General features: G+C 34.3%; 1 protein-coding gene across 3 annotated transcripts; it reads left to right on the forward strand.

Moving 5' to 3' along the window:
• Nucleotides 1-2987: 2987 nt before the first annotated feature.
• Nucleotides 2988-14747, forward strand: LOC113715001 (uncharacterized). 3 transcript variants are annotated; one of them, XM_072073537.1, is made up of 13 exons: nt 2988-3417; nt 4468-4545; nt 5544-5701; nt 7154-7229; nt 9372-9439; nt 9529-9784; nt 9967-10095; nt 10216-10322; nt 10400-10453; nt 10562-10645; nt 11278-11441; nt 13518-13667; nt 14227-14448. In XM_072073537.1, exons 1-12 carry the CDS (start codon nt 3117-3119, stop codon nt 13663-13665), a joined length of 1623 nt encoding a protein of 540 aa, XP_071929638.1. In that variant the 5' UTR covers nt 2988-3116; the 3' UTR covers nt 13666-13667; nt 14227-14448. The 3 variants fall into 3 exon arrangements, with proteins under 3 accessions (XP_071929638.1, XP_071929639.1, XP_027094950.1); XM_027239149.2 differs by lacking the exon at nt 14227-14448 and adding an exon at nt 14473-14747 and having other exon boundaries at nt 2990-3417; XM_072073538.1 differs by lacking the exon at nt 14227-14448 and having other exon boundaries at nt 13518-13668.
• The last annotated feature ends 10109 nt before the right edge of the window (nt 14748-24856 follow it).

Here is a 24856-nt window from a genome sequence, read left to right on the forward strand (position 1 = left end):
GCTTACACACCACTAACAATTTCCAGTAAGAGCAAAGTTTGTTAATGAGTATCATTTTTTGACTCAAAGCTTGGCTATATTTTTCATTTCAGTATATAAAAAAGTGTATATATATATATATATGCTTTTTTGTACAAAAAGGTATATATATATATATATATATATATATATATATATAGTGTGGGTTTTTTGTACTTTCAATTTTACTTTTCTACTAGTTTTGCTAGTGCAGCCTACTGAAATTTTGAGTGCTAGAGGTGCAAATGCTGTATTTGGTGATACAAATGAACCTATAAAGAAAGGGAGGAGGCCTTATTATTTCATATATGCTATAGAAACATAGGATCTAGAAATTCAAAAGTGCATAGTCTTAGTTAACATGGAGCATATGGCTTCTTTTTGTCTAGAAATATCTTTTGTATTTTAATGTCATTCAGTACATATGTAGATAGAATATGTAGGTAGGAGGGTCATAATATGCTCTAGAATATTATGGGACAAGAATTGGTTAAAAGGTGATGTTCACGCATAGTTACTTGCAGATTTGAAGTATTTTATGCTCCTTTGTGGCAATGAATATTGTTGAATGAATATGTATAACTTACTTTCAATATATAGTTTTATGTTGTGTTATACAACTATCTTTCTTTTACAAAATTTTCCACAATCATAGCTCTTCAAGATTCCATTCTGCTCTATCTCCAATTTTCAGCTAAAGAATTATTTGTAGCCATCGCAAAAAACTGTTAGCATTTTCTGCCAATATCTAAAACTATTTCATTGTAAATACTTGAGAACAAGAAATACATGGGGCCCGTGTGTGTTTGGACAGCCAATTATTTGGCCAAATATATTTGCTGACATCACCATTACAATTTCCAATACACCTTTTTATTTTCCCAATTACCTTTTTATCTCACATACATCACATCACAAAAAGTGCTACAGTAAAAATATTTCAAATAACTTACAATCCAAACACATTGGAACCTTCTCAGTTCATTTCATAGACATCATCAACAACACAATTGAAATTACAAACACCATAAGACTACAAACAACTAAATCTTCATGTTTTTCACTTCATTTTTCAATTTTCAAATTCCAACAAATAGACCTCCATCGAAGTTCGAACGGCCTGAACCACCTAGAGCCTCAAAAACTAACCTAGCTGTTTGGCTCTTCTTGGCTCATCGAATTACATCAAAATTAAACGCTGCATTCATCCAGTTCACAGACAAAGTGTAACATGTCTCTTGATGGCTTTTCTGGATCAACACTTTTCACTATAATCTTCCACTGACAATCATAAAAGCTTGTACTGGTACCTCAGATCCCCTAATTCTACCGCCACCACCACAAGAGCTCGAAGAAGACATTTTAAATTTCTATCTACTTTACTTTAGTAATGCAACATGATATGGTGGCAATTAAATCCCAATAACCAATAGCAGCAATTAATTCAACATAAGAGAAGGAAAGTTCTTACATTTAACTTCAAGTGCACACAACGTAAACCACAAATTCGAGTTCAATCCAAAATGTTTTTCTTCTGGTCTCTTTTTTATTTTTCAGCAAGAGTATAGCGACTTTGGAGCAAAAGTTTTCATTCAGGTGCTTTTAACTCAAACGCAAGGGTATATTATTTGTATATTAAAAATCTATTTTTTTAACAACCTTAGGGCTTGTTTGGTAGATGAGTTTTGGTCAAATTTGTCTCCTACCATTTTTTAATAATTTTAGTTATAGTAACCGTAAAAAATTTCTCAAAATTTTAAACTACCAACTTTAAAATACCCAAAACACACAAAAAATTTTCCTTTCCTCCTTTTTTCTTCCACCTCAAGCCACCACCACCTCCGCCGCCGCCGGTTCCAATGCTGGCAACCTTTTCTGGCACTGGCGACAACCTTTTTTTTTTTTTTTTCTCTCTTTCTCTTCTTCCTCTCCCTCTCCTCCTCCTCCCCCTCTCCCTACCCTGCCACCCTCCCTCTCGCCCTCTGTCCGATCTAGTCACGGGACCAGATCGCATGCGATCAGATTGTGGCTCGCGACCAAATTGTAGCTGTGATCTGGTCAGGGGGAGAGTGATGGTGGCGGAGGAGGGAGAGGGGGAGGGGTAGGAAGAGGTGGTAGGGGAGGGGAAAGGAGAGGAGAGGGGGAGAGGGAGACGAGGGGGAGAGACAAAGCAAAAAAAAAAAGTTTGTTTATGTTGTTGTAACTTTTGGTGGGTGAGGGAGGGGAAGGGGGAGAGGGGGAAAGAAAAAGCAAAATAAATTTTTTTTTTTGTTTTTGTTGATGAAACTTCTGATGGGGGAGGGAAAGGGGGAGGGGTTAGAGGAGGAGAGGAGAGGGAGAGGGAGAGGGAGAGGGAGAAGGGGGGAGAGAAAGAGAAAAAAAGATTTGTTTCTGTTGCTGGAACTTTCCGTGGGGGGAGGGGGAAAGGAGAAGAACAAGCGAGGAAAGAAAAGAAAAAAAAAGTAAAGAACAAAAATTTTTCTTCTTAAACATTTTTTATACAAATTTTACATTAAGTTAGCCTTGTTTGGAAGTCAAGTTTTTACCAAGTTTGTCTGCTACAAGTTTTTTAAAAACTTTTAGTTACAGTAACCTCAAAAAACTTTTCAAAATTTTTAAACTTTGCACTTCAAAATATTAAAAAAACACACTTCAAAAAATTTTTTAAAAACTTTTATAGTAAGGTACAGTAAAATTTTAGACAAATACCAATAAAATTCACTTGCCAAACGGGATAAGTTTTAGACGAACAACTAAAAAATTCATTTACCAAACAGAGCCTAGTCTCAGTGCGTATGATACAAATCTCTTTACTTTTGACAATTTATATCAATTTTGCAAAGTGGTTTAAACTATGAGGCGTTAAAATGTCGGTTTCAAGAATACCGGGAATTAAATAGGATAAAGTTAAACCATAGGGGTCTTTTTCGTATTTTATTTTTTGATCATTTCATCTGCAACCAGATTTATTTATATATCCCTTGTGTAACTCTGCCACTCCTACTGACGATCTATCCTCTGTCTCTCTCAAACTCTACAAAAACCATTATTATTTTTTTTAAAATTAATCCTCAAAACGATAATAATTAAAATTCAAAATGCCACCACCGAAAAAACCCTCTCGCGGCTTCTCATTCTTCGGCATCGCAGCTGGCGGCGGAGGTGGCGGAGCCGGAGACAATGGTAAAACCGACGATCCACCGAAGCTGAACTTGGAGGCCGATAGGGAAGTGTACCGACCTGGTGATCTAGTCAACATTACAGTTGAAATCAAGAACCCAAAGGCGTTGTTTTCGCTTCTGATCGAAAAACTTAGCTTCGAAATCAAAGGGGTCGAGAAATTGGATACTAATTGGTTCAGTACTCCTAAGCCTTCCCCTGATTCTAAGCAGCGTCGAGGTATAATTTGTTATTTCCCTGTTACTTCTTAATATTTGTAGTTTATTGTGGAATTATGGTGTATTTTTTGCTTTACTTTTTTGAGCATTACTTAATGTACTGAACTGATAATGTGCTGGGGCTCATGGTGATATTGCTTTAATAATAAATTTAAGCAATGTGCATTAAAGTTATGAATTTCATTCGGATTTTAGGTTTGGAGATGGGGAAAACGTTGTTGATCTTGGAAATGGTCTTGCATTTTGTTGAACTTGTAAAATACAAAATGGAGAAATATAGAGGAATTATAGGACAATTTATCAAGTTTATGTTTCCTTTTTCCCTCGTTTTACAAAAGTTACAAATTTTGAAGGAACCGAAAAAACTGGCGGGAAGACTAATGACCATTTTGAATTAATGCGCGTTCTCTTTTGATTAAAATCAGCTGTTTATGGCATTTTCAAGCTCAGACCTGTGGTTGAGGTTTTCTTGTTTTCATTTGTTGAGAAACAGCACTTGAAGTGCATTTGAGGACAGCTTTGAGCTTTTTAAGAATTTGGAAAATAGAACACAATGTAACCATGTAGCTTTTGGAAATATTTTTCTTTTAACTACTGTTTATTCTTTCGTTGTTTCGTTCATTGATTCTTTTTAAACTACTCTTTTGGACTTTGAGGACATTGGTCTTGCATTTCTTACAGGTGGTAATGATGTATAATAAGTTGACAAGAGATGTAATTGGTCCTTTTATATCAGCTCAGTTTTGATTCTGTAATTGCGAGTTAGTGTGTTATGGAATTTTATTTGACACCTTGTTTAGGCTCAATATAAGCAAAGCCATCACTAGACAAAGTGCTTTCACATATTGCATGGACTCATCGCTATTGGCATCATCTCTTTACTTATTTATTACATATTCTAATACTTTTAAGTTGGCCCTTGATCTGACGGACTTAGGTGTTTTAGCACTTAAGTTTGTGACTGCAGAATTACTGCAAAAGATGAAGCTAATCATGTCGTTTAATTTCATTTCCTGAAATAATTTGAATATCCTGATCCCTTGCTTGCCAGGAGAATATACTTTCATGGACTGGTTCACACCTACTATAGTTTCAAATCAAATCATTGCAGCTGGGGCAACCAAGAGATGTAAGGCTATGTTACTTATCGCATGGTTCTCTTGGTGATACTGATTCATTTACTGGCCAAAATTACTCTGGGGGCATCTTGCATGTTCAGCCATGAAAGGACCAGTGACAGTCTAAATGTCACAAAATTTCTATCGTTCATCTGCTTTTTCTGATAATCTTTCTTAAAGTCTGACACTTTTAACTGCTAATTGGTATTGGCCTTCTTCTATAAGGGGTAAAACTTTCCCTGAAGCACTATTATATGTTTGTGTGACATTCCTTTCCTTATCGTCTATGCACTATCTCATTTTTTAAATGACACCGTATAACCATTTGCCATTTGTCACTTGGTGATTTTTCTGATTCTGCTATTCTTTCTTATAAAGAAATGATTTTTAGGTCAGTACAAGTCAAGGTAGTTATGTCCTGAGGTGGAAGAAATTGGTATTACTTGTATATTGGTTGGTGTCTTTGAAGTTGTATATTCAATTCATGTGTAGGTAAATAGTGTCTAAGGGATTCCACATCACCTATGTTCATAAACACAAAATACTTCCGATTGTCATGTTTAATCTAGCTAGTTTTGATCAAAAGTATTTTACAAATTTCCTCCCCAAAACAGATCTGCCACCTCGAAGATGTCAAACAAGGTCCATCTAGAGCATCTGAAACCTAGGATTAGAAAACTTCTGCTTCATGGAAAGGTACTTTTATTGTATGAAGTCTTTTGGATTCTTAAAGTGGGTTTTGGTGTTCTCAAATCATGACTAAGGAGAAATGATTAATAGTTCTTAATATAATGATCAAGGAGCTAAGGTATTTGGTGCCTTATTTGGAATTTTGACGAAGAAATTGTACAGTGGTTTTCTAATCCTTTTGCAAAATGTTGTCAGTGAATTAGGAGTTCTTAGAACAGAACTTTCAGTTTCTTACCATGATTGATATGCAGTTGGTGTTTTTTGGCTATTAATCCCTTTTAAGCATAGTTTAACTTTTGAATGCTGCTTTCGTTTACAGATGTTGTGCGAACGATTCTACCTAACATTATTCCACCCTCATATAGAGGTGCAACAATTCGTTACTTATACTATGCAAGAAGCACGTTATTTGGGAAGTACTTGATATTGGAGAATGGTCCCTCTGCTACAGAGTCAATACAAGACCTTCCTGAGATGGTTTGTTTTTCTTACCCCTTGGATTATCGGTGGCTTTTAATTTATAATGAACTGGAAATTTGCTAAGGCACGTATAATTGCATCTTTCTGGTTCTTACCTTGCTCAATGGATATCTATATTCCAATATTTGTTGATATGTATTTAGATTGTCCGAGTGCCTTCATTTCCCCTTGCTTGAGATTTAACTTTTACAGTTCTCCTTGAGAATTAGGCATGAGACAAGCACTAGTATGCAGTAATTGATTCTCATTCATTTTGAGTACCTAGGGGTAAAATATGAATAAATAATATGAATTGAGAAAACACCTATATCTTCTGATTGATGGTTGCATCACTTAAGGGTTAATAAGTTTATTTTGTTCAAAATCTGGTAGAAATGAAATTATTGTTTATTCAGAGGATGAGTGATATGCCTACATGCCCTCAGCCAAAATTTCAAATAATAGTCCTAGGTTCAACTGAAGGCTTTTCAAATTTTCTTAGAGCATATCTGAGGCCTTTTGCACGTCATTTGATCTGTATCTACCCTATACACTGGTAATCCTTTTCTATTCAATAAAGCATGAAATAAATGGTATCTTGTGCTTTTCCAGGATTATAGAAGTTCAATAGATTTAAATTGTGATTTTTTTGTTTTAATTCTAAAAGGACATTCTTTCCCCAATATTGAACTGCCTTATGATATTTGGGCTAGCATATGCATGTAACAATCATGGTCAATTTATTTGAAATACTAGTATTAGATAAGGTTTGCTTCCTCATGTATGAGTATGAAATTGTGGGGAATTAAATATACTTTTAAATGTAAGAAGCACCCAAATCAAGTCAAGCAAAACGAAAGTGCTGCTGAAAGCTTTGATGTCCAAACCTCTCTTATCTTAGATGCCTTTGTGCGCAATGGCAATTGGTGAGTCTAAGTAGAATGCCTCACACTGGTAGTATTAGTGCTTATATGTTGAAAACTACAGATACTACCTTTTTTTCAATTTAAGATGTGCATTTAAATACACTGGTAGTATTAGTGCTACAACAGGTCTTCTTTTCATATACGTTGCTAAATTTGAGAATCTAATTTCGTAATCAAGGTAAATTGTACAGAACTATAGACAAGTCAAAGGCCTTAAAGAAAAACATTTGCCTCTATAAGCATTTTAGTCAATATCCCAAATACTATGGAAAATCAGTTAATGAACCTTGGCTGCCTGTGAGATAGCCATCTTGCATCATGCTTTGCAGAATGCTTTCTGCATATCCTAAATGGTTTGGTAGTTGTAACTTGCATATGGTTTTGCATATGTATTACGAGATTGGTTCGGGCTAAAATTATTTTAATGCATGTTCTGATTATTACCTTAAAAATAAATATCATATTGTAATAGTCGATGTGTGAATTTTCCATCAATTCTGGCGTTTTTCTTTAGACTATTTTCTGAGAAACTTAATGTCTGCAGGAAGCCCGGATACCGTTGCAGATATGGGTTACTCAGAAAACCAATGGTTTACTGAGTGAAGGGGGTTATAATGATGGTAAGCCTTTTTATATGTCCCATTTGTTTTCTGGCTACTCTGTCATCTAATCTTGTTGCTTTTACTGGTTTTTCTTCTTGGTTTTTATATCTTTTTGTTTTTTGGTTATAAAATCTATGAATCTATGCTTAGCATCTAAAGGCTATTTCATAACATTTGTGGATATAAATCATCTGATGCTGAGAAAGTTTCAGAATACGAATTTCTATCATTTGCCACACTTTCCTTTATTCAACTAGACAATTCTAAGGTTCCCTGTCAGATCTTAGATATTTTTCTGCCTATTTGACATATCATTGGTCAACTGATGTTCGAGATGTTCACCCACCCTTTTGTTCTTAAACATTTCTTATTATGAGAATGATTCTCTACCTAGGAATTCTCAATAGTTCATGAAATGAGTACCACATGTTGCAGCATTGTTTATTTACATAATAGTCTCTGGCATCATTCTAAGAATGTCCGCTGATGCATTCTGTTGTAGGTTTGATGTTATGGATGGAAAACAGACACAAGAAGGAATGACAGTTAATAGTGCTAAGCATTTTGATGCTTCATTTAGTCTCCATTGATGGATAACTACTTTCTTAGTTCAAGAAAACTGCATCATGGTGTATCAGAAATTTGTCGTTTGATTGATGCACTATGTGTAAACTCTTGAAGTATATTGATGTATTGTCTTGTCGTTCAAGTCTGAATGAAGCAGGAACTAATGCAATTAATTGTTGAGCTAGGTTTTATTGAAACTGTTGCACTATGTGGTTGTCTGCTTAGTCTAACTAAAAAATCTGTAGTATGTTCGACTTGACTAGATAGGATAACTGATTATTTATGGGTTCTTTAAAGATTTTCATGGTAAAGTGGGTATTGGTGAGGTTTCTTAGTTTTTATATGATATTAGGTCAATAAATCAGAGCCATTTCAATCAATGTATTATGAACAAGGAAGATCTTCCCTGACTAAGGAATGATACCTGATTTTGATGAATGTTTAAAAGTAAAATTAAACAGGGAGAATAACAGATGGGGGATGTGCAAAGAAAATGGAAAGATTTTGGATGGTTGGTCATGGCTTTATTTTAACTCGACCTTTTGTTACATTATCTGCTACCTGTAATATGTAGGGTTTGTGAGAGAAATTAATTGTAAGTACCTCATAGTTATTTCATTTATGCTCAAAAGAACTTATGCAACATCAGTTGCCGAGTGCGCTGGATTATGAATATTAGAATTTAGGACTAGCCATGTGAAATTTCCAATGATGAAAGATCATACTCAAGTGTCAGTCATCTGTCCAAAACATATTCCATAAACTGGGCAGCCTGTTTCCTTTGGTAATTAAAATGTAAGAATGGGGATTTTCGACTGTTGCCATTTTGTCTGTAGGTAATTTTTGAGGTGTAGATTAATATATTGAATTTGGCTGTATGCTTTTCTGCAGCAAAGATGGAGACCTTTTGATCTTAAGTATATTGTCCAGTGGCCTCTTGGCTAGACGATTTAAAACTCCATTTTCTTGAATTGTTTGAATGTCAGTTGTTTCACCTCCTATGTAGTGTTGCTTTGTCATGTCAAGGAGTTTTTGGTTTGTGGTGTATTGATGTAGATGCATTTAGATATATCTAAATATCCAGTGTTTCTTTGGGCAGAAAACTTATGGGTCAAGAAGAATTTAATAGCAATTGATGAATGACCATCTTATGGGTTGTTTCCATTGTGATGCCTAGATGTAGATGAATTCCAATGAATGTATGTACAACTGTGTTCTATTTCTGGTTGGAAGATTCTATATTGCTCAGTAAGTGGTATGATATGTATTACTGGTAGGGGAAGAAGAGGGTGAGGCAAAAGGTGTTGCCAAATATTTTGATTACAAAAGATATGGGAGTTCTTGTGTTTATAGAGTTATCTCTGTCTCAGTTTGATGGAGAAAGATACTTCTTTTTTACGCAATTTTATGCTGAATAATTTATACTGTTTTATTGCATCTGCTCCAGGCTTGGTTACTAGTCATGTGGGTATGGGGTACCTTTATTGTTCTGCAGAGCTTGTTTCTTTTATTTTATTTTTGTGTGCTGTGAGAAAGTTAAGAAGTAAGATAATTGTGTTTTTCTTTTCTTTTTGTTTTTCCTTTTTTTTGCAGGTATTGTTCCTGCAACTTCTGTTCTCTTGGATGTGTATTGGAAAGAGGTGGATGGAGATGCTGAATGGGTAAAGTAACATAAAAATGCTACTTTCCGTTCTTTAAAGAAATGTTTGTTTGTCCTCCTTTTGAGAGCTATAGCTTTTCTTTCGTATAGACTAGGGCAAATGAAAGTTTTGATGGAGTGGAGGAAGGATATGAAAGTTCGAGGGATGAAGTTTTATCACTTTCTTCCTACAACCCCATTAAAGAAGACATTCACCGAGCTTTTGGGAGTTCCTTGTCACTGCAGTCAACTCTTGCAAGGTCTTCCAGTAAAGACTTATCAAATCTAGAAGGACATGCAAGCATATCTTCGAATCTTGCATTACCTCGAGTAGCAGTGGCTGAAGTCTTGCACGATAATAGTGATGGTAAAATGTTTGTCTAGGTCTACAAGTTGTTTAAAATTCTGCACCTGATGTTTTGAAAATTTTGCATACTATCAGGATAAAGTTTAGAATATCATCTAAGTATACTCTCTTGGCCTATGTGTATTTTAACTCTTGAGTTGACTGAGTTGCTTTATTTGCCATGTCTTTATTTATGTGAGCAGGAGTCTTGTCCCCCAGCAAGTCCGATGATACTACCTTCCAAAGTCGACTGCGGATACACACAAGATCCCTTTCCTTAGATGATGAAACAAGAGTACCATCTGCCCCTGGAACTGTTGAATCTGGAGCATGTAAATCCACATGCTTTGTAATCTTGTATACATCTTTTAGCAGTGATTTTTTTTTCTGCTTGTTTTGACTCATTTAATACATTAATCTCAAATCTAATTAGCTGCTAAACTTTTCCGCAGCAGAAGGGTTTGTTCGAGGAAGATCTTATAATATCAGATTGGATGACCAAGTTCTACTAAGATTTTCTCCAAAGAACTCTGACTCTACTTATTACTTCAGTGATATGGTATAAAGCTATATCTAGATGCTTGTGCACATTAATGTTTTTAATTTTGATTTCCTTTACCTCCTTTTTGTCATCAGATAGGTGGAACTCTAACTTTTTTTCATGAAGGAGGAGCTAGAAGATGCCTTGAGGTTTGTGCCCATGTCAGACTAATTATTAGTGAATAGTCATATTATGTTGATTTATTCTTCTTTAACCCGTATGGTATGGAACTGACCAGCCTCACTGGTGCTTTTCAGCTTTCTGTTACTCTGGAGATGACAGAGACTATAAGTAGGCGCTTTGTCCATCCATCTAGGAAACATTCTCCAACTATTACCAAGGTTACATTAACTGATTCTTAAGTAATTGACACTATCATAACTGTTACAGGCTGCCATAGCTGCTGCATGTTGTGTACTAATTTTTAGTTGATTTGAGGTTGGTTAAACCCTCAGATTCTGTAGTTAGAAGGTCACTGATACTCATTCTGGTTTTGGAGATCTTAACTTACTTTATTTAGTTAAGGGAAAGAAGAATAAAGTTTATGTGAATTATGATATCACAGCAACTGTTATTTAGGTTTTTAGAAATGGTGTTGGAAGTTGAGAACATAGTGAATTTAATGCCTTATTCTGAAAGTTCTTAGGAAAATGACATATGGTTCACTTTATATTTTGGAATAAGGCATAATGTTCCACCTTTTCCTTTCAGTTTCTGTTTGTGTTTTAGTTGTCGTTCCTTTTGTTAAGGGCTAATCTGGTGTGCCTCTGATACTTTGAATGCCTTTGGCTTGGTTGTTATAAATAAAATTATCAAAGGAATAGAGAAATAGCAATGAAGATGTTGAGGACAGGTGCATCTTTTAATACTTGGATGCAATTTGTTTTTTTTTTTTTTGGGTACCACAAAAATGGAATCCAATGTTATATGCTGTCCTAAATATTCTTACAATTTTTTTTTGCCTATTGTGCAGGTCCACAGTGATCACCATGAGGTTGTTGCAGATCTAGTGCAGACAAGCTTTTTATTTTCCATTCCCATGGATGGGCCTATGTCTTTTTCCACTCGTTATGTGTCTATACAATGGGCTTTGCGGTTCGAATTCCTTACCACACCTAAGAATGTCGACTGGACCAGGTATAATTGCCTATGTGCAGCACAAATTCCACGTACCACAATTTGATATTTATCTTGATTTGGACATAAATTAATTTAGAATGCTAACAACGCTAGAAGATTTGTAGTGGAATGATGGTACAATGATATGTTTACCTGGTTTTGAAAATGGAATTTTTGGAATGGAATGATATGTTTACCTGACAAATACTCTTTAATGTGTGATATTTGTCTTGACAAGAAAAAACACACACACACAGGTACATCAACATGAGAAATAAAGAAACAATGGAAAACTTTTGGTTGATGATAACTTTATGGACTTATTTGGCTTTTTATGTAGAAGACATAGTGCCATGCAAAAGGCTATACTACTTCAAGAAAACTATTGCTGAAAAGAGTTTCCTCTAAAATAAGGAATCTGGGCCTTAACCTCAGATTATAACATCTTAACATAGGTGGTGCTTGTGCCGTATATTCCATTCTCACTTCTTGAACTGTAGTTTCTTCAAAAAAACTTGGATAAGCTATTTCCTCAACTTCTTTTGAGGTTGAAGTCAGGGGAAAGTGAGTTGTTGATTTGACTTCTAGGTCTTATCAAGCTGCAGAAAGTTTATTTGCCAACTGTAAAATAGGCAGTGAAAAAAATGACTGAGATGAACTGCACTTCTGAAGATGAACAATGTAGCTTTCATGCATAATTTAATGCTGTGGGTATTTTCTCTTACGAGTAATGTTCTTACTTCTTTGTCTCCTGGGAGAATTAAAATCCTCAAGCTTTATGTGGTTGACTGCCTCTTGGCTTTTAAGTGCAGTTGTTTAGAATGTATACTGTTGTGCAAATAAAACAAAGAGGATAGTGAACTGTGATGTTGGCTTTATAATATTTGCTAATTGTGATGGACATGGGATTTTTGTTGGCTCCTTGGTGGTCATTTTAAGTGTTTGTCTTATTTTTAATTCTTTAGACATCAAGAAAATAAAGTTTCTGACGAAATTGGAAGCTTTGGCATTCTCTTCTAGGGGTGTCTCTTGGATATTTTAGTGTTTTCTCTTGCAGTTGTGTATGTTTGCATTATTTTAAAGAGCTTATGAATCTCGAATTGTTTTCCAACTTTGCCGTAGAATTGATAGCTTTTTTGCGCATTTGTTCTTTTGGATATGGAAAGTAGAGAAAAGGTTGCACCATAAAGCCATTAAAGATAATAGAGTTAATGCACTGCATTTTTTAAGCAGTGTTGTCTAAAACAGATGGTACATGCCTTAGATTGAGGGAAACTGTAATGGGTTTTGAAGTATCAAGTCCAGTTGATAATGTTGTTAAACTCACGTCTTATGGGGATAATTTTTAGTGGTACATATTTAGTTTATGTAGAGAAGTAGAAAATTAAAAATAAAACCAAGTTCTGTTTACCTATGAAACTCCATATGCCCAATTGGAAGTAACAGACAGATGCAAAACATTAAATGTGAGCAATGTGAAAGAACACACATGTTTGAAACTCCATAGTATTAGTTAACCGAGTTTCCTCGAGATAAGTTTTGTTTGCCAGTTCTTGGTCTGGTTTTGAACAGGTACATTTGTTAATATGTTTTAAAGTGTATTTTGGCATTTTTCCTTTTCTTCTGGTGGTAGAGATTTATGGTTGTTTCAGAGCCTTTGTTTCTGTTAGTCTTAAAATTAATTATGGGTAATTGGATATTGAAATGACCGCTCGAAAACTTCAATGTTTTCCTTTCTCAGGTTTGAAAAGCCAAAATCTGTTTCTAGAAGCATTTCAGGGGCTACATCTGACAATCATGATTTTCAACATTTTACATAAGTCAAACAGAATTATATAACAGCACCTAAATGTGCCACACACAGACACACAAGCACCAAAAAAAAAAGAAAAAAAAAATAATAATAAGACCACCTGTAAGCAGCTTGCCGCCTAGGAGGTGCTATCAACTGATTGTAAGCAAATGAGTGCTATTCTTGCCTTCACATTTTATTGAGTGCTTATGCAGTTATATTTCCTTGTGTGTCTAAATCATTCTTAGTATTTCCTTTGATTGGTTTGAACTTGCTGTGTTGAAACTACTGCTTCGTGTCAGATATGAGCATCCACTTCTGATAGAGGGAAGAGACAAATGTGAGTGGCTTCTTCCAATAACTGTCCATGCACCTCCCCTTGGGGCTGCTGCAACTCAAATCCGAAGTGAGAAGCCATTTTCTCTGGAACCTTTGTGGGTTCGTACCTGAAGGTGAATTGAACCCTCAAGAATCCTACTTAAAACTGTTGTGATCAATTTCTTTTTTCCGCACCACGAAACTTAAAAAAAAAAAAAATTTCTTTTGTAGCAATTATCTGGGTCTCATAATGCATGAATGCTCTCGTGCATGGAAGGAAACAAATAGTCGTAAATGAAGAAACTCTAGAATGTTTGATGCATTTATCTGACCATTCCTTTGTGCATTCTCTGTTTTAATCTGGATATCGAAGGATTAGAACAGAATCTGAATGATATGTTATAACTTAAACTTGGTAGCAGGCGATAAGAAGTCAGGAACAAAGATACTTAATGAATAAAAGAACCAGTGGGGAATGTCATTAATAGGCAAGAGTTGTCATGGACTCAGGTCATGTGGGAAAGTGACACCAAAGCCTAGTTACTTAATGCATGTTAAAGAACAAAATTAGGACATAAAATCCAGAAGATGAATAGCTGTTTATTGCAATTTTGACTCCTAAAGAATGAACTAAACTGTACATCACCAATGAGATAACTTTGTGGTATTCATTGCCGTTATGCTTTTATCCAGGTAGTCTTGCAGCAATAGGTTTGAAGTTACTTGAGCTCATAGTATACAGTTGCCGAGCTAATTCTAGAGTTTGCTTCGTAGCTATTGTAATGAGACCTTGCTGAAACTACGATTCTGAGTCAGTACATGCTGCATTTATTAGTGCATTCTTTTAAGACTGCTGATTTATGCAACTAATAGCTTACAATGTCTAGATGCTTATTGATTTTGTGTTTTGGAGAGATGTTGACAGCATTTCTTTTGCAGAATCGGTGAGAACGTTAACCAGGTTTTGTGACATTCAGTATTCTGAAAGCTTCAGATTTTTCTCAAGCATTGTTGTACTCAATAGCTAGGTTTTGCGATTCCTTTTCACTCAATATTGATCTCAAGTACATCTTCAATTTTTTGTATTCTAACATCAGAGTAAATGTTAGCCGCCTCTCCAGCGGTCTTATATTTTTTTATTAGGGATACGGTAAAAGTTGTCTCCATGTTCTCCCGCTTGTATATCAATAAAATGTACCGCTTTAACAGTGAAATCTACTACTTGAGCAATGTTGGTGAACTTGTTATCGAGTGTAATGCCGAAATTGTCTCAAACCCATCGACTTCTTGTGGTCTTATGTGCGATAGCTTATTGAATGTCCTCCGGCTTCGCCCTTGGAAGTAGTAGGTAATGAATGGCTTATGTACAAGTATTCTTAAAAATTTGGACGAATGAGTTTTGGGCTGGTAGTTGGGGGTTTAACAAGTTGGACTAGTATACCTTGCTCATGAGAACTCTTTTTTTTTTTTGGTCGAAACGATAGCTTTATATTTCATATTCAATTTTTTACAGTAAATGGATAAAGGTTCAATCAAAAGGACAGTAGTCCTACATATGTCAATGATGCATTATTATTTAAGAGTGAGATTAACCCATTCTTTATCTAACCAAATGTTAAGAGCATGCATGCTCAGTTTAATATTATCTACTTTCCCAGAATTAGCAAAAGAGAAAGAGCACTGATGAAACAAATTACAAATGGACTGAATGTCTTCTATAAGAGTAGCAACCCGCCAATTGTTATGTCTTGAATCCATTATGGTTTTCACCAGTCTTCTGTTGTCCAGCTCTACTTTGATGTGCCTACAGCTCTATTTCTGCTGATAAGGACTCGCACAGCCTAATTTTTACATGAAATAAATATTCGATTGCCCTGAAAAAAATAAAGATTTGGTGGATGTCACTATTGGATTTTTAATTATTGATTAACATGTTACTATATTTCACACAAATTAGATATGGAAATATTGAGGTGATTCGTAAATGACCGGCTTTTTCTCCCATTGTGAGAGCATATCTCCTTAGGAGCTCCTTTTACTTTCAACCTATTTTCTAATTCCCAGTGTCTTTTTCATTCTCCATCAATAATTCTCATTTTTCCACTTTTCTAACTTCTTCAATTACTGCTACATCATAGTGGTACCTTTGAAACTTTTCTTTTCACGCAATTCACTCTTCAGAATCTACTATCTTATTACTACTTATTCATGTTATCATAATACTAGGCCTGGTGCCCCGTGAGTTTCGCGGGGTGTCCATTGTTGATTGTTTAATGATAATGTAGGTTATGATTTTAGAGAAATTTTTTTTTAAATTTTGGTTTTTGGTTGTATATTTTTGAATTTTTTAGTTTTTGAAATATTATTGAAGTAATATTTTTGGAATATAGTTAATGGAAGGTAATGGAAAGTGGTATAATTAATTTGTATTTATTAAATAGCTATGGATTTTTTGTTGATAAGTGTTTTATGGTAGTTGCATTTGTGTTATGTTATTTAATTTAAAAATGGAAGAACTTTAAGTTAATAATTCAGTTATTAACTAATATTATTTAAGGAGTATTTTTGAAATAGAGAGAAATTATGTTATATTGTGAAAAATAATTGGTTGGAGTAAAATATATTTTGGAAAAAGTGGAGATATATAAAATGGGTAATAAAAAGGATATAAAAATATATTTATATGTTTTTGTAGCGAAAATAAGTCTGTGTTTGTATTATAGAATTAAAGTTGTGTTTTTAGAGAATAAATATTTTGTTAATAGATATATTGTGGAAGATAAATTATATATAAAGGGTATAGAATTAATTATAACTTTTTTTTGAATAGAAAGAAATTATTGGATATTTTTAGAAAATGGTTGGTGAAATGAATGGAAGTTAAAGATAGATTGGTATAGTTGATTTATATTTATTGGATGTGTGTGAAGTTTTTGTTGATATATATATTTTTGAGAAAATGAATTTTTTATATATATATATATTTTGGGCGAGAAAATGTATGTTATGATTGTTTGATGCTGTTTATATTATCTGTTTTTTTGTTTATATATGTGTGGTTATTATTGCAAATATTTAGAGTGGGCGGTAATGGTAAAATTTTGTGAAGTTGTGTAATGAGAGGAATTTCATATTTGGTGGTAAATTTTTTATTTCATTACATAAATGCTGGATAATTTAGGGGAATATAACTGTTATGTCCAATAAGCTGTAATGAACATTTGTTGATCAGGATTGCTGGATGAAATCTCTGTCAAAGAGGTTGATAGAATAATTGTTTTTGTTGAGCAGGGTAAACAACACGACACTTCCTTCATGCAAGAAATATTTATGTGCAAATGTCGGCCAACCTTCTGTTATCTGCATTCCTTGTAGCGAACACAATTTTAAAGAGTCTATTAGCTCATTGATATGAAAAATTAATCATGGTTGTTAGCTCATTAATATCTATGTAATCATGAAGTCATTTATTTATTGATTAATGAATATGTTACTCAAAATCAATGAATAGTACATGAGCTTCTGTGTTATGGAGAAAAAACACAATTTTAAAGAGTCTATTAGATCATTGATGTGAAAAATTATTAATGCTTGCTAGCTCATTATATTTATCTAATCATGAAGTAGTTTATTTATTAATTAATGAATATCTTATTCAAAGTCAACGAATAGTACATGAGCTTATGTGTTACAGAAATTTAAATTACAATAAGGTGACTCGAGGCATATTATTTTACAAAATCAATATGTTTGTTAATATATATATTTTGAGTAATTAATTTATTGATTAATGAATATCATAATAAATATAAAAGAGAAGAGAGAATTATAGTTTGAAGAAAGAAAATGGAGGAGAAAGAAAAGGATGAAATTGGGGAGAAAAGCTAACATTTGTGAGTAAAGTCAGGCAACAGCAGAAAATCCAGGAGAAACAAAAGGACAAAATTGGGGACAAAATTACAGACGAACCAGGGGAAAGGGCAGAATGGGAACAAAGCAACAAAAAAAACAACGAGGACAAGCGGAAGCAGAAGCAAGGGCGCTACATGAAAATGTTGGAAAAAGAAGCAAGGGCGCTACATGAAGCCCGCGAAAAGACTAAAAAGGACAAAATGAGCTGCAAAACCACAGCGAAACCGGCACAATCAACTGTTCATCAGGCTTCGCGGCTTTAAGTAGTTTAGATATTGAATAACTGTTACTTCATGGTGGTCCCTTCATTTTTTAATTGCACACGCCGGTAGATTTTGTCATTTAGGATGGTCTAAAAATAGTGAACAGAATATGGTAGCGATAATTCGAATGAATGCAGAGAAATACCTTTAATTGTTTGCAGGGAAGTACCTTTAAGTGTTTCCTTTATATCCAACCAACTTCGGGTTGCGTAGCAGGGCCTTGTTGCGGCCCATCAATTTTCTAACATCCAACAACACATAACAAGGTTTGGCTTTACCTATTGAGTTATCTAGCTAATTATCATCATCTTAGTATTGATATTTTACGAGATTATGTTCAGTTACATTAACACCCACAAATTCGGGTTCTTTTAAGGGAAGGTAACTTCTTTTATTTAGATTTACTTCCATAGAAGATATTGTAGATAACGAAATTTTAATTACTTTAATATTTAATTAGTCTATAAATTATTTTTCATGACTTATTTTTATTCAATTGAATATTACCACATGTCATACACACTTGAAAATTTGGACAATTATATCCCTCCACATGCCAAGTTGAGATGTCCCGACCAATTAAAAATACTAAGATGTCTTCACCAACAAAATTGTGTTATGTCATAGATCCCTATAATTTAGCAAATTATGGATAAATATCTAAAATATATATTTCTTTGTTTAAGAGATAATATTAGAGTTATTTAATCCTTATATATGTCCTATTTACTACAATGGTTCGTCTAGTTTAATTGTGCCACGTTGTATGTCTCTACAATCTTGGCAAATTAAGAAAATACTTATCATCATTATTTCTTTATTAATAAATACAAAATAAAGGGATAATATTCAAGGTGGTGTAGTTTTTATATGACCGTATGTCTTGGAAGACTAGTAAGGTGGTGTATATGTTTTCGGGTTCTACGCCATCCTATAGCTATAAATAGGGGTCTCTGCACCAAAGACACAAGACACATGTCTCTTATCTTCTTGAAGATCCAAGGCTGTGAAAGCTTTGCATCTTCAAGTTCTTCAAGTCCTCTTCATATCGAGACTTGAATCTTCATATTTTCATCATATCAAGGTTTGAAGTCTTCATCGTGTTCATCAAGTTCTTGAAGTCTTCCATATCAAGATTTAAAGAAGTCAACCGTTGATCCAAGAGCAAGTTGCAAAGCCCTTGGATTAATGTTTCAAGAAAAGAATTGAATGAAACTCTCTACAATATTGAGAAAATCCTGAAAAATTGTGACTCATATCTTTTCTAAATTCATATAACTTATATTTGTTGCATATTTTTTTTTTGTAATTTTCTTGTGGATTTAAAATTTTATCGCGTACAAATTTTTGGCATAACCGGTGGACCATTTCTACCTTCCATCTCTTCTCTTCATATATTTGATTGCATATATCAATCAATAGCCCCAAAGAATGAAAAATCCATGGCTACTCGCTCCAAGGCTTTTGATGCCAAATTTGCTAATGAGCTTGTATATGTTACTACAAATCCTTGTATTGTTGAACCAATAACAAGGAATATGACAAGAGCTCTCCCTCAAAGTAGCCTGGAGACTCCCTCTCCATCAACTCATATCTTCGGTTCAATATCACCAAAAATCTTTCACCCACATTGGGTCTCAAGGATTTTTTGGTTTCAATAGAGAAGACTCTTGCAATGCTTGAGATTGGCTCTGGATCTAAATCTTTGAAGTAATGATGATGACCTGTCAAGTATTGCATCGATATCCTCCCATGGAACTCCACAATTGAAGCTTTCTGTTGAATGTTCTACTACCTCTGCTATTTCTTCTATGATGCCTCTCATGATGACAAACACTTCAAATTTGGAAGAGCAAGTGACAAACATATACAAGATGATGGAAACAATGATGAAACATATCAAGGACCAAGATGTTTTCATCACTTAGCTCCTCAACAAGAAAGACAACATCCCTGAAAGAAGTTGCATGAACTTTAAGGAACAACAAGAATTTGAGACTTCATCATCCAAAGGAAAAAACAAAGTGAAAAAAGTGCACGTGACCACCAAAGAAGCAATTTCTATAGAACAATTAAAAGACTTGGTTGAAGACAGGATCAAAGCCAAGAAAGAAAGTGGCTCGAAGTCAAGTTTCACTTATTCCAAACCTTATACCACCAAGATTGACAATCTTCTGTTGGCTATCACTAAGATCCAACAGTTCAATGGAAAAGGGAACCTAAAGCAACACATAGCCCACTTCATCGAAACATGTAACAATGTTGGCAGATCGGATGTATGTATGGATTTAATGTAGCAGTGCCACGTGTAATCGATACATAGAATTGGCTAAAGAGATTTGGGATAAATTAAGAGAAATTCATGAGGGTAGTGATACTATTAGAGAACAAAAGAAATCTTCACAAGTTGTTAAATATGAAAATTTCAAAATGGAATTTCATGAAAATATTGATAAGATGTATTATAGATTCAATGACATTATTAAAAATATTTTAATAATGAAGTGTTTGGTAAAGAATATTCTTTGAATGAAAGAAATAGAAAAATTCTGAATACTTTGCCTAAAGATTGGGAAACTAAGGCCACGGTTATTGAAGAGGCAAAAATTTTGAATTCCATGCCAATTGAATTTCTTGTCAATTTACTAATCTCTTATTAGTTGAAACTAAAATAAAAAATGCAAGATTAAGAGGAAACTAGACTTATGAGGAGCATTGTACTTAAAACCTTTCAAGCAAAAAAATGATTTACTCTCATTTTGATAGTGATGATCTGGAGTTTGATAAAAATTATATAACTTTTATGACCAAAACCATCAAGAAGATCTACAACAATAAGAGAAGATTTAGAAGAAGAGGATCAAGTAACAACAAGAGGTAAGGAGATAAATGCTATGAATGTGATCAAATGAAGCACTAAAGAAAGAAACAAGAGGAGATAAAGGGCAAAACTTCAACTTTTGAATTACTTGGATTGATTGCAACTAGGATGATGAAGTTGAAGAAAAAGGTGAAATTGTTCACATAATATTCATTGCCATTGGAGATAAAAAGGTATTTTCTAATAACTCCTCTCATGATGAAAATGATGATGATGAGACATTTATAATTAAATTGGATGATAGTTTGAAAGAATTTTATGCTAAGAAGAAGGAATTGAAAATTAAAATAAATACTTTGTTGAATGAAATTTCCAAACTTTTTCAAGAAAACCAAAGGTTGAGAAAAGAAAATGATGATTTAAAGCAAAATGAATTTGGGTTTTCATATAAAGATGAAGATTCGAAAAGAAAAGTTGGATGATTAGATAAAAGTTTATGCAATGACGAGGAAGAACAAATCTTGTTGAGCAAAAGAGTGGATGATCTTAGTGAATTTCTTCAAAAGGAGAAATAAGATATTTTAGATAAGAAAAATATTGGGAACACAATTGTTAACAAAAATTTTGCTATTTTTTTAGAGAGGATGGTATTTTCTTTATGAAAACTTCTCATGTTAAAAATGATGATGTTGTGTATAATTATTGTTGTCAATATGGCCATATGAAAGATGATTGTTATGTGAAAAGAAATGCTAATGAATGTCAATTGGATATTGAGAGATACCACTTATTCCTCTCAGACTCAAAAAGAAATGAATACCAAAATAATTTCTCTTGTTTAAGTATACTATGGGAATTTGACCCAAATAAAACTTAATGGATGTCATAATATGCTACTTGAAACCAAAAGTATGAAAGGATAGAAAAGAATGAAATAAGCAAGAAGCTAAAGTAATGATAGGATTCATTTTGGGTTACAAAAGGCGATAAGTCTCTTAAGCTAAAAGAAAATGTGTCAACAATGGCGTATGATCTCAAAAACTCAAACTATATTATTTTCTTCACATCTTGATGCTACAAGTTGAATTGATTACATGCTTAGTTGTACTATACATTCTAATTTACATTTTCTTTGAGAATAGTACACATGATTTTAGAATGATTAATTATTTTGATGTTCTATGTATACAATTTTCTATGTATAAAAATGGGAAAAAAGTCCCTATGGTCCTCCAACCCTTTTGCAGGTAAAGTTTAGCCCTCCAACAATTAACGATAAAGTTTTGACCCTCGATCTAACAAAATAGCATATTCGTGGCCCTTCTGTCGAACCCAACAGTTAAAATTGACGGGAGCATCATCTCGTGAGACGCGCGACCAAATATCAAGGGTATTATAGTCTCTAAAGGATGGTTTACCAAGCAAAGAGAGAGTAAAAAGGTAGCTTCTTCCCTTAGTTTATGTTAGAGCAAGCAAAATCTCCATCCAGTCAAAGTTGGAGCTGAAAATGAGAAGAATGAACAGTTCCTCTCTACCGGTGTGCATATGTGAGAAAGAGACTAGGGTGATTACTTCATTGACTTCAAAAAATCCTGGATGAAGGTTTGCTGTGTGCGTAGAAGGTTGTTATGGATATTGGGCATGGATCGATGAGGAGATGTGCCGACGGTCTATAGAAATTATACCTGGCCTTCTTCGAAAGATTAATGCAACTGAAAAAGACAGAGATGAATATGAAGAAATAGCAGGAAGAAATGAAAGAAAGGTAACAAAATTGAAAGAAAAAGTTAAAGAACTGGAGAAAGAAATTCGCAGCAAGAAATAGGTTAATAAGTTGCTGGTGAAATTGCTTTTTTTTAACATGGATATTGATTTTTTTTAATTTTGATGAGTTGGGGCCAAAAAAATGGAAACCTTGGTAGTTTTTGGCAAATAGAAGGCGCTTGCAAACACTTGGCCCTTACCAAGTTGAAGTTTGCAGGGAAAAAAGATGATCCAAATTGTTCCTTTTAATGTAAATTTTTTATTTATAGTTGTATGATGTATCTGCAAAGTTTGTAATCAAATCTATGTTTGTGTTTGTCCCAATGAAATATCCGGTTGTCTCTTTTTATTAAATGAAAGTGCTGTAGTTTATTTATTCGACTCAATGAATTGTTTTGTATTGTGCTTTGAAAAAAGTTATAATAATGGTGCAATAAGAAGGAGCAGATAAAGCCATGTTGTATCAAATATATTAATCACTTGCGTAGTACATTTATGAAGTAACTAGACACAAGTTATGAAATCTTCCCATGGATTCAAAACCAAGTTATAAAAATTTTAAATTTCATCATAAAATTAGGAATTTCTCTACATTTATGAGCATCAAAAGTTGGCTATAATACAAAGCAGAATCAGCATTTTACCAACAAGGAACTACTAGACAAAAAAAAAAAAATAATAAAAAAGAACTACTAGACACAAAAACATGTTCTGATATGGTAATGAATTGTCACCATCAGTTTACACAACATAAAACAATAAGAGATTTGACAAAAGTTTGGTCTATCATGGCTGAATTCCTCTTCTAGTGGCTGTTCCTTTTCCCATTCCTCTTTCAACTTGTCTTCCTCTGCCCCTGCCTCTTCTACTCCATTTCCCCTCCAGTTCCTAACTGTGAATGGGGGTTCTTTACCCAAATAAGCATAGTTAGCATTGATGGCTCCTTTTTCTGCATCAGTAAGCGGCTTTGCAGCTGAGTTTTTTCTTCGCTGTGAATGATGATGTTGTTGGGCCTGTTGTGGATGTTGCTGCCCAGTTTCATCGTTAGCTTGTTGAGTTTGTTGTTGCATATTTTAAGAAAACTGGCTTGGTTCATGATTCGTATGAGACTTTCAACAGATATGTGTAAGTACAAGCCAGATGGAGAATAGTGAAAAATTAACAAATTTAATGCACTTACTATCCTCCCTTTTTCTGCTGGTTGCTGCCTTTGGTGATTATTAGGTTGAGCCTCGGATGACCTGTTAGAACCTTGTTGATTTTCTTCATTGGGAGGCTTCTTGCATGTAGCTGCGTTATGGCCAACCTCATCACATTTTGTACAATGAATGACAATCCTCCTTCTCAACCTTCTACCATGATCTCTCCCCTCAATCACATCACTTCTCCTGGCCTTTTTAGGCCTACCAGGTTGAGTAACTGATATTGGTGGATCCAACACAGGCATGGTGGATGAGGGCCAATGATCCTCGCCACTAATTGGCTGCAAAATATTCTCATAAATCTTGAAGAAGAGGCCTCTGCTATAACAACGATCCAGATAATTGTAAGGATCCTCTTCTCGCATCAAGATAGTAGCAATTGCATGACAACATGAAATTCTACTAACCTCCCATAATCTGCAAGTACAATAATTTTTTTTCATATCTACTACAAATTGGGCCCCTCTTGGACCCTTGACTTGATAGCCATGCAGTGCATTCCACATGGGCATCCACTGACTTGAATGCTTGACCCTAGTCTCAACAATTTCATTAATTAAAGGTCCAGTGGAGCCCTTGTATTTCTCCATTGCAGCTCGTCTTCTTTGGATCCTGTCCATAAGATATTCCCTTATGAGTTCCAACATTGTGATGATAGGTTGGTCCCTTGTATCTTTAATAAGAGCATTGAAGGACTCGCATAAGTTGTTCACTATCATATCACTCTTGACATGAGTTGGAAAGTATGCCTTACACCAATGCCGAGGATGAGGAGCTTTCTTGACCCATTCATATGCTTCCTTATCAAAAGTTTGAAGTTCATCCATAGCTTTGTTGTACATTTCCACTATTGCGCAACATGCTATATTCCACAACTTGTCTTTAAGAGCCAAACCAGGATGCTTTTTCTTGAAATTGCGGTACATATGTTGGACACAGTACCTGTCCTCACAAAGTCATTTTAGTTGTTATTAAATAGTTGAAAAGTTATAATGCAAAACAAAACTTGATAAAAATGTATATGATTGAAAGGATAACAAAAATACTTGTGCTCACATCCAGGCAAAACTTCAGTAAGTGCCCTGTCTAGCTCCTATAATAGAATCATGATAGGCTGTTAGCTTCTACCATATTTGAAAGGAATTTTGACTTTGAAAGTTTCATATGTTGTTAATATCATACCTTTTGCTAATATGATATAAAGGTATAGTGGCACTAATTTTTTATTTCCAAGTCCTCACTTAGATATTTGAGAAACCAAGCCGACTGTTCAGTTGCTTCTCTCTCCACAATTGCCCAAGCAATGGGCCACCATCCATTATTCGGGTCTGCAGCAATGGCAGTTAGTAACTGTCCTCTAT

Source organism: Coffea arabica, unplaced genomic scaffold, assembly GCF_036785885.1.
Source record: "Coffea arabica cultivar ET-39 unplaced genomic scaffold, Coffea Arabica ET-39 HiFi ptg000054l, whole genome shotgun sequence".
In the NCBI taxonomy this organism is placed as follows: domain Eukaryota; kingdom Viridiplantae; phylum Streptophyta; class Magnoliopsida; order Gentianales; family Rubiaceae; genus Coffea; species Coffea arabica.

What these genes read in the sequence shown, in the direction of transcription:
- LOC113715001 (XM_072073537.1), top strand. Translation starts at nt 3,117, where the DNA reads ATGCCACCACCGAAAAAACCCTCTCGCGGCTTCTCATTCTTCGGCATC. An exon ending in TACAAGACCTTCCTGAGATG is followed by an intron (nt 5,702 to 7,153) that starts GTTTGTTTTTCT and finishes TAATGTCTGCAG; the next exon opens with GAAGCCCGGATACCGTTGCA. An exon ending in ATTCTCCAACTATTACCAAG is followed by an intron (nt 10,646 to 11,277) that starts GTTACATTAACT and finishes CCTATTGTGCAG; the next exon opens with GTCCACAGTGATCACCATGA.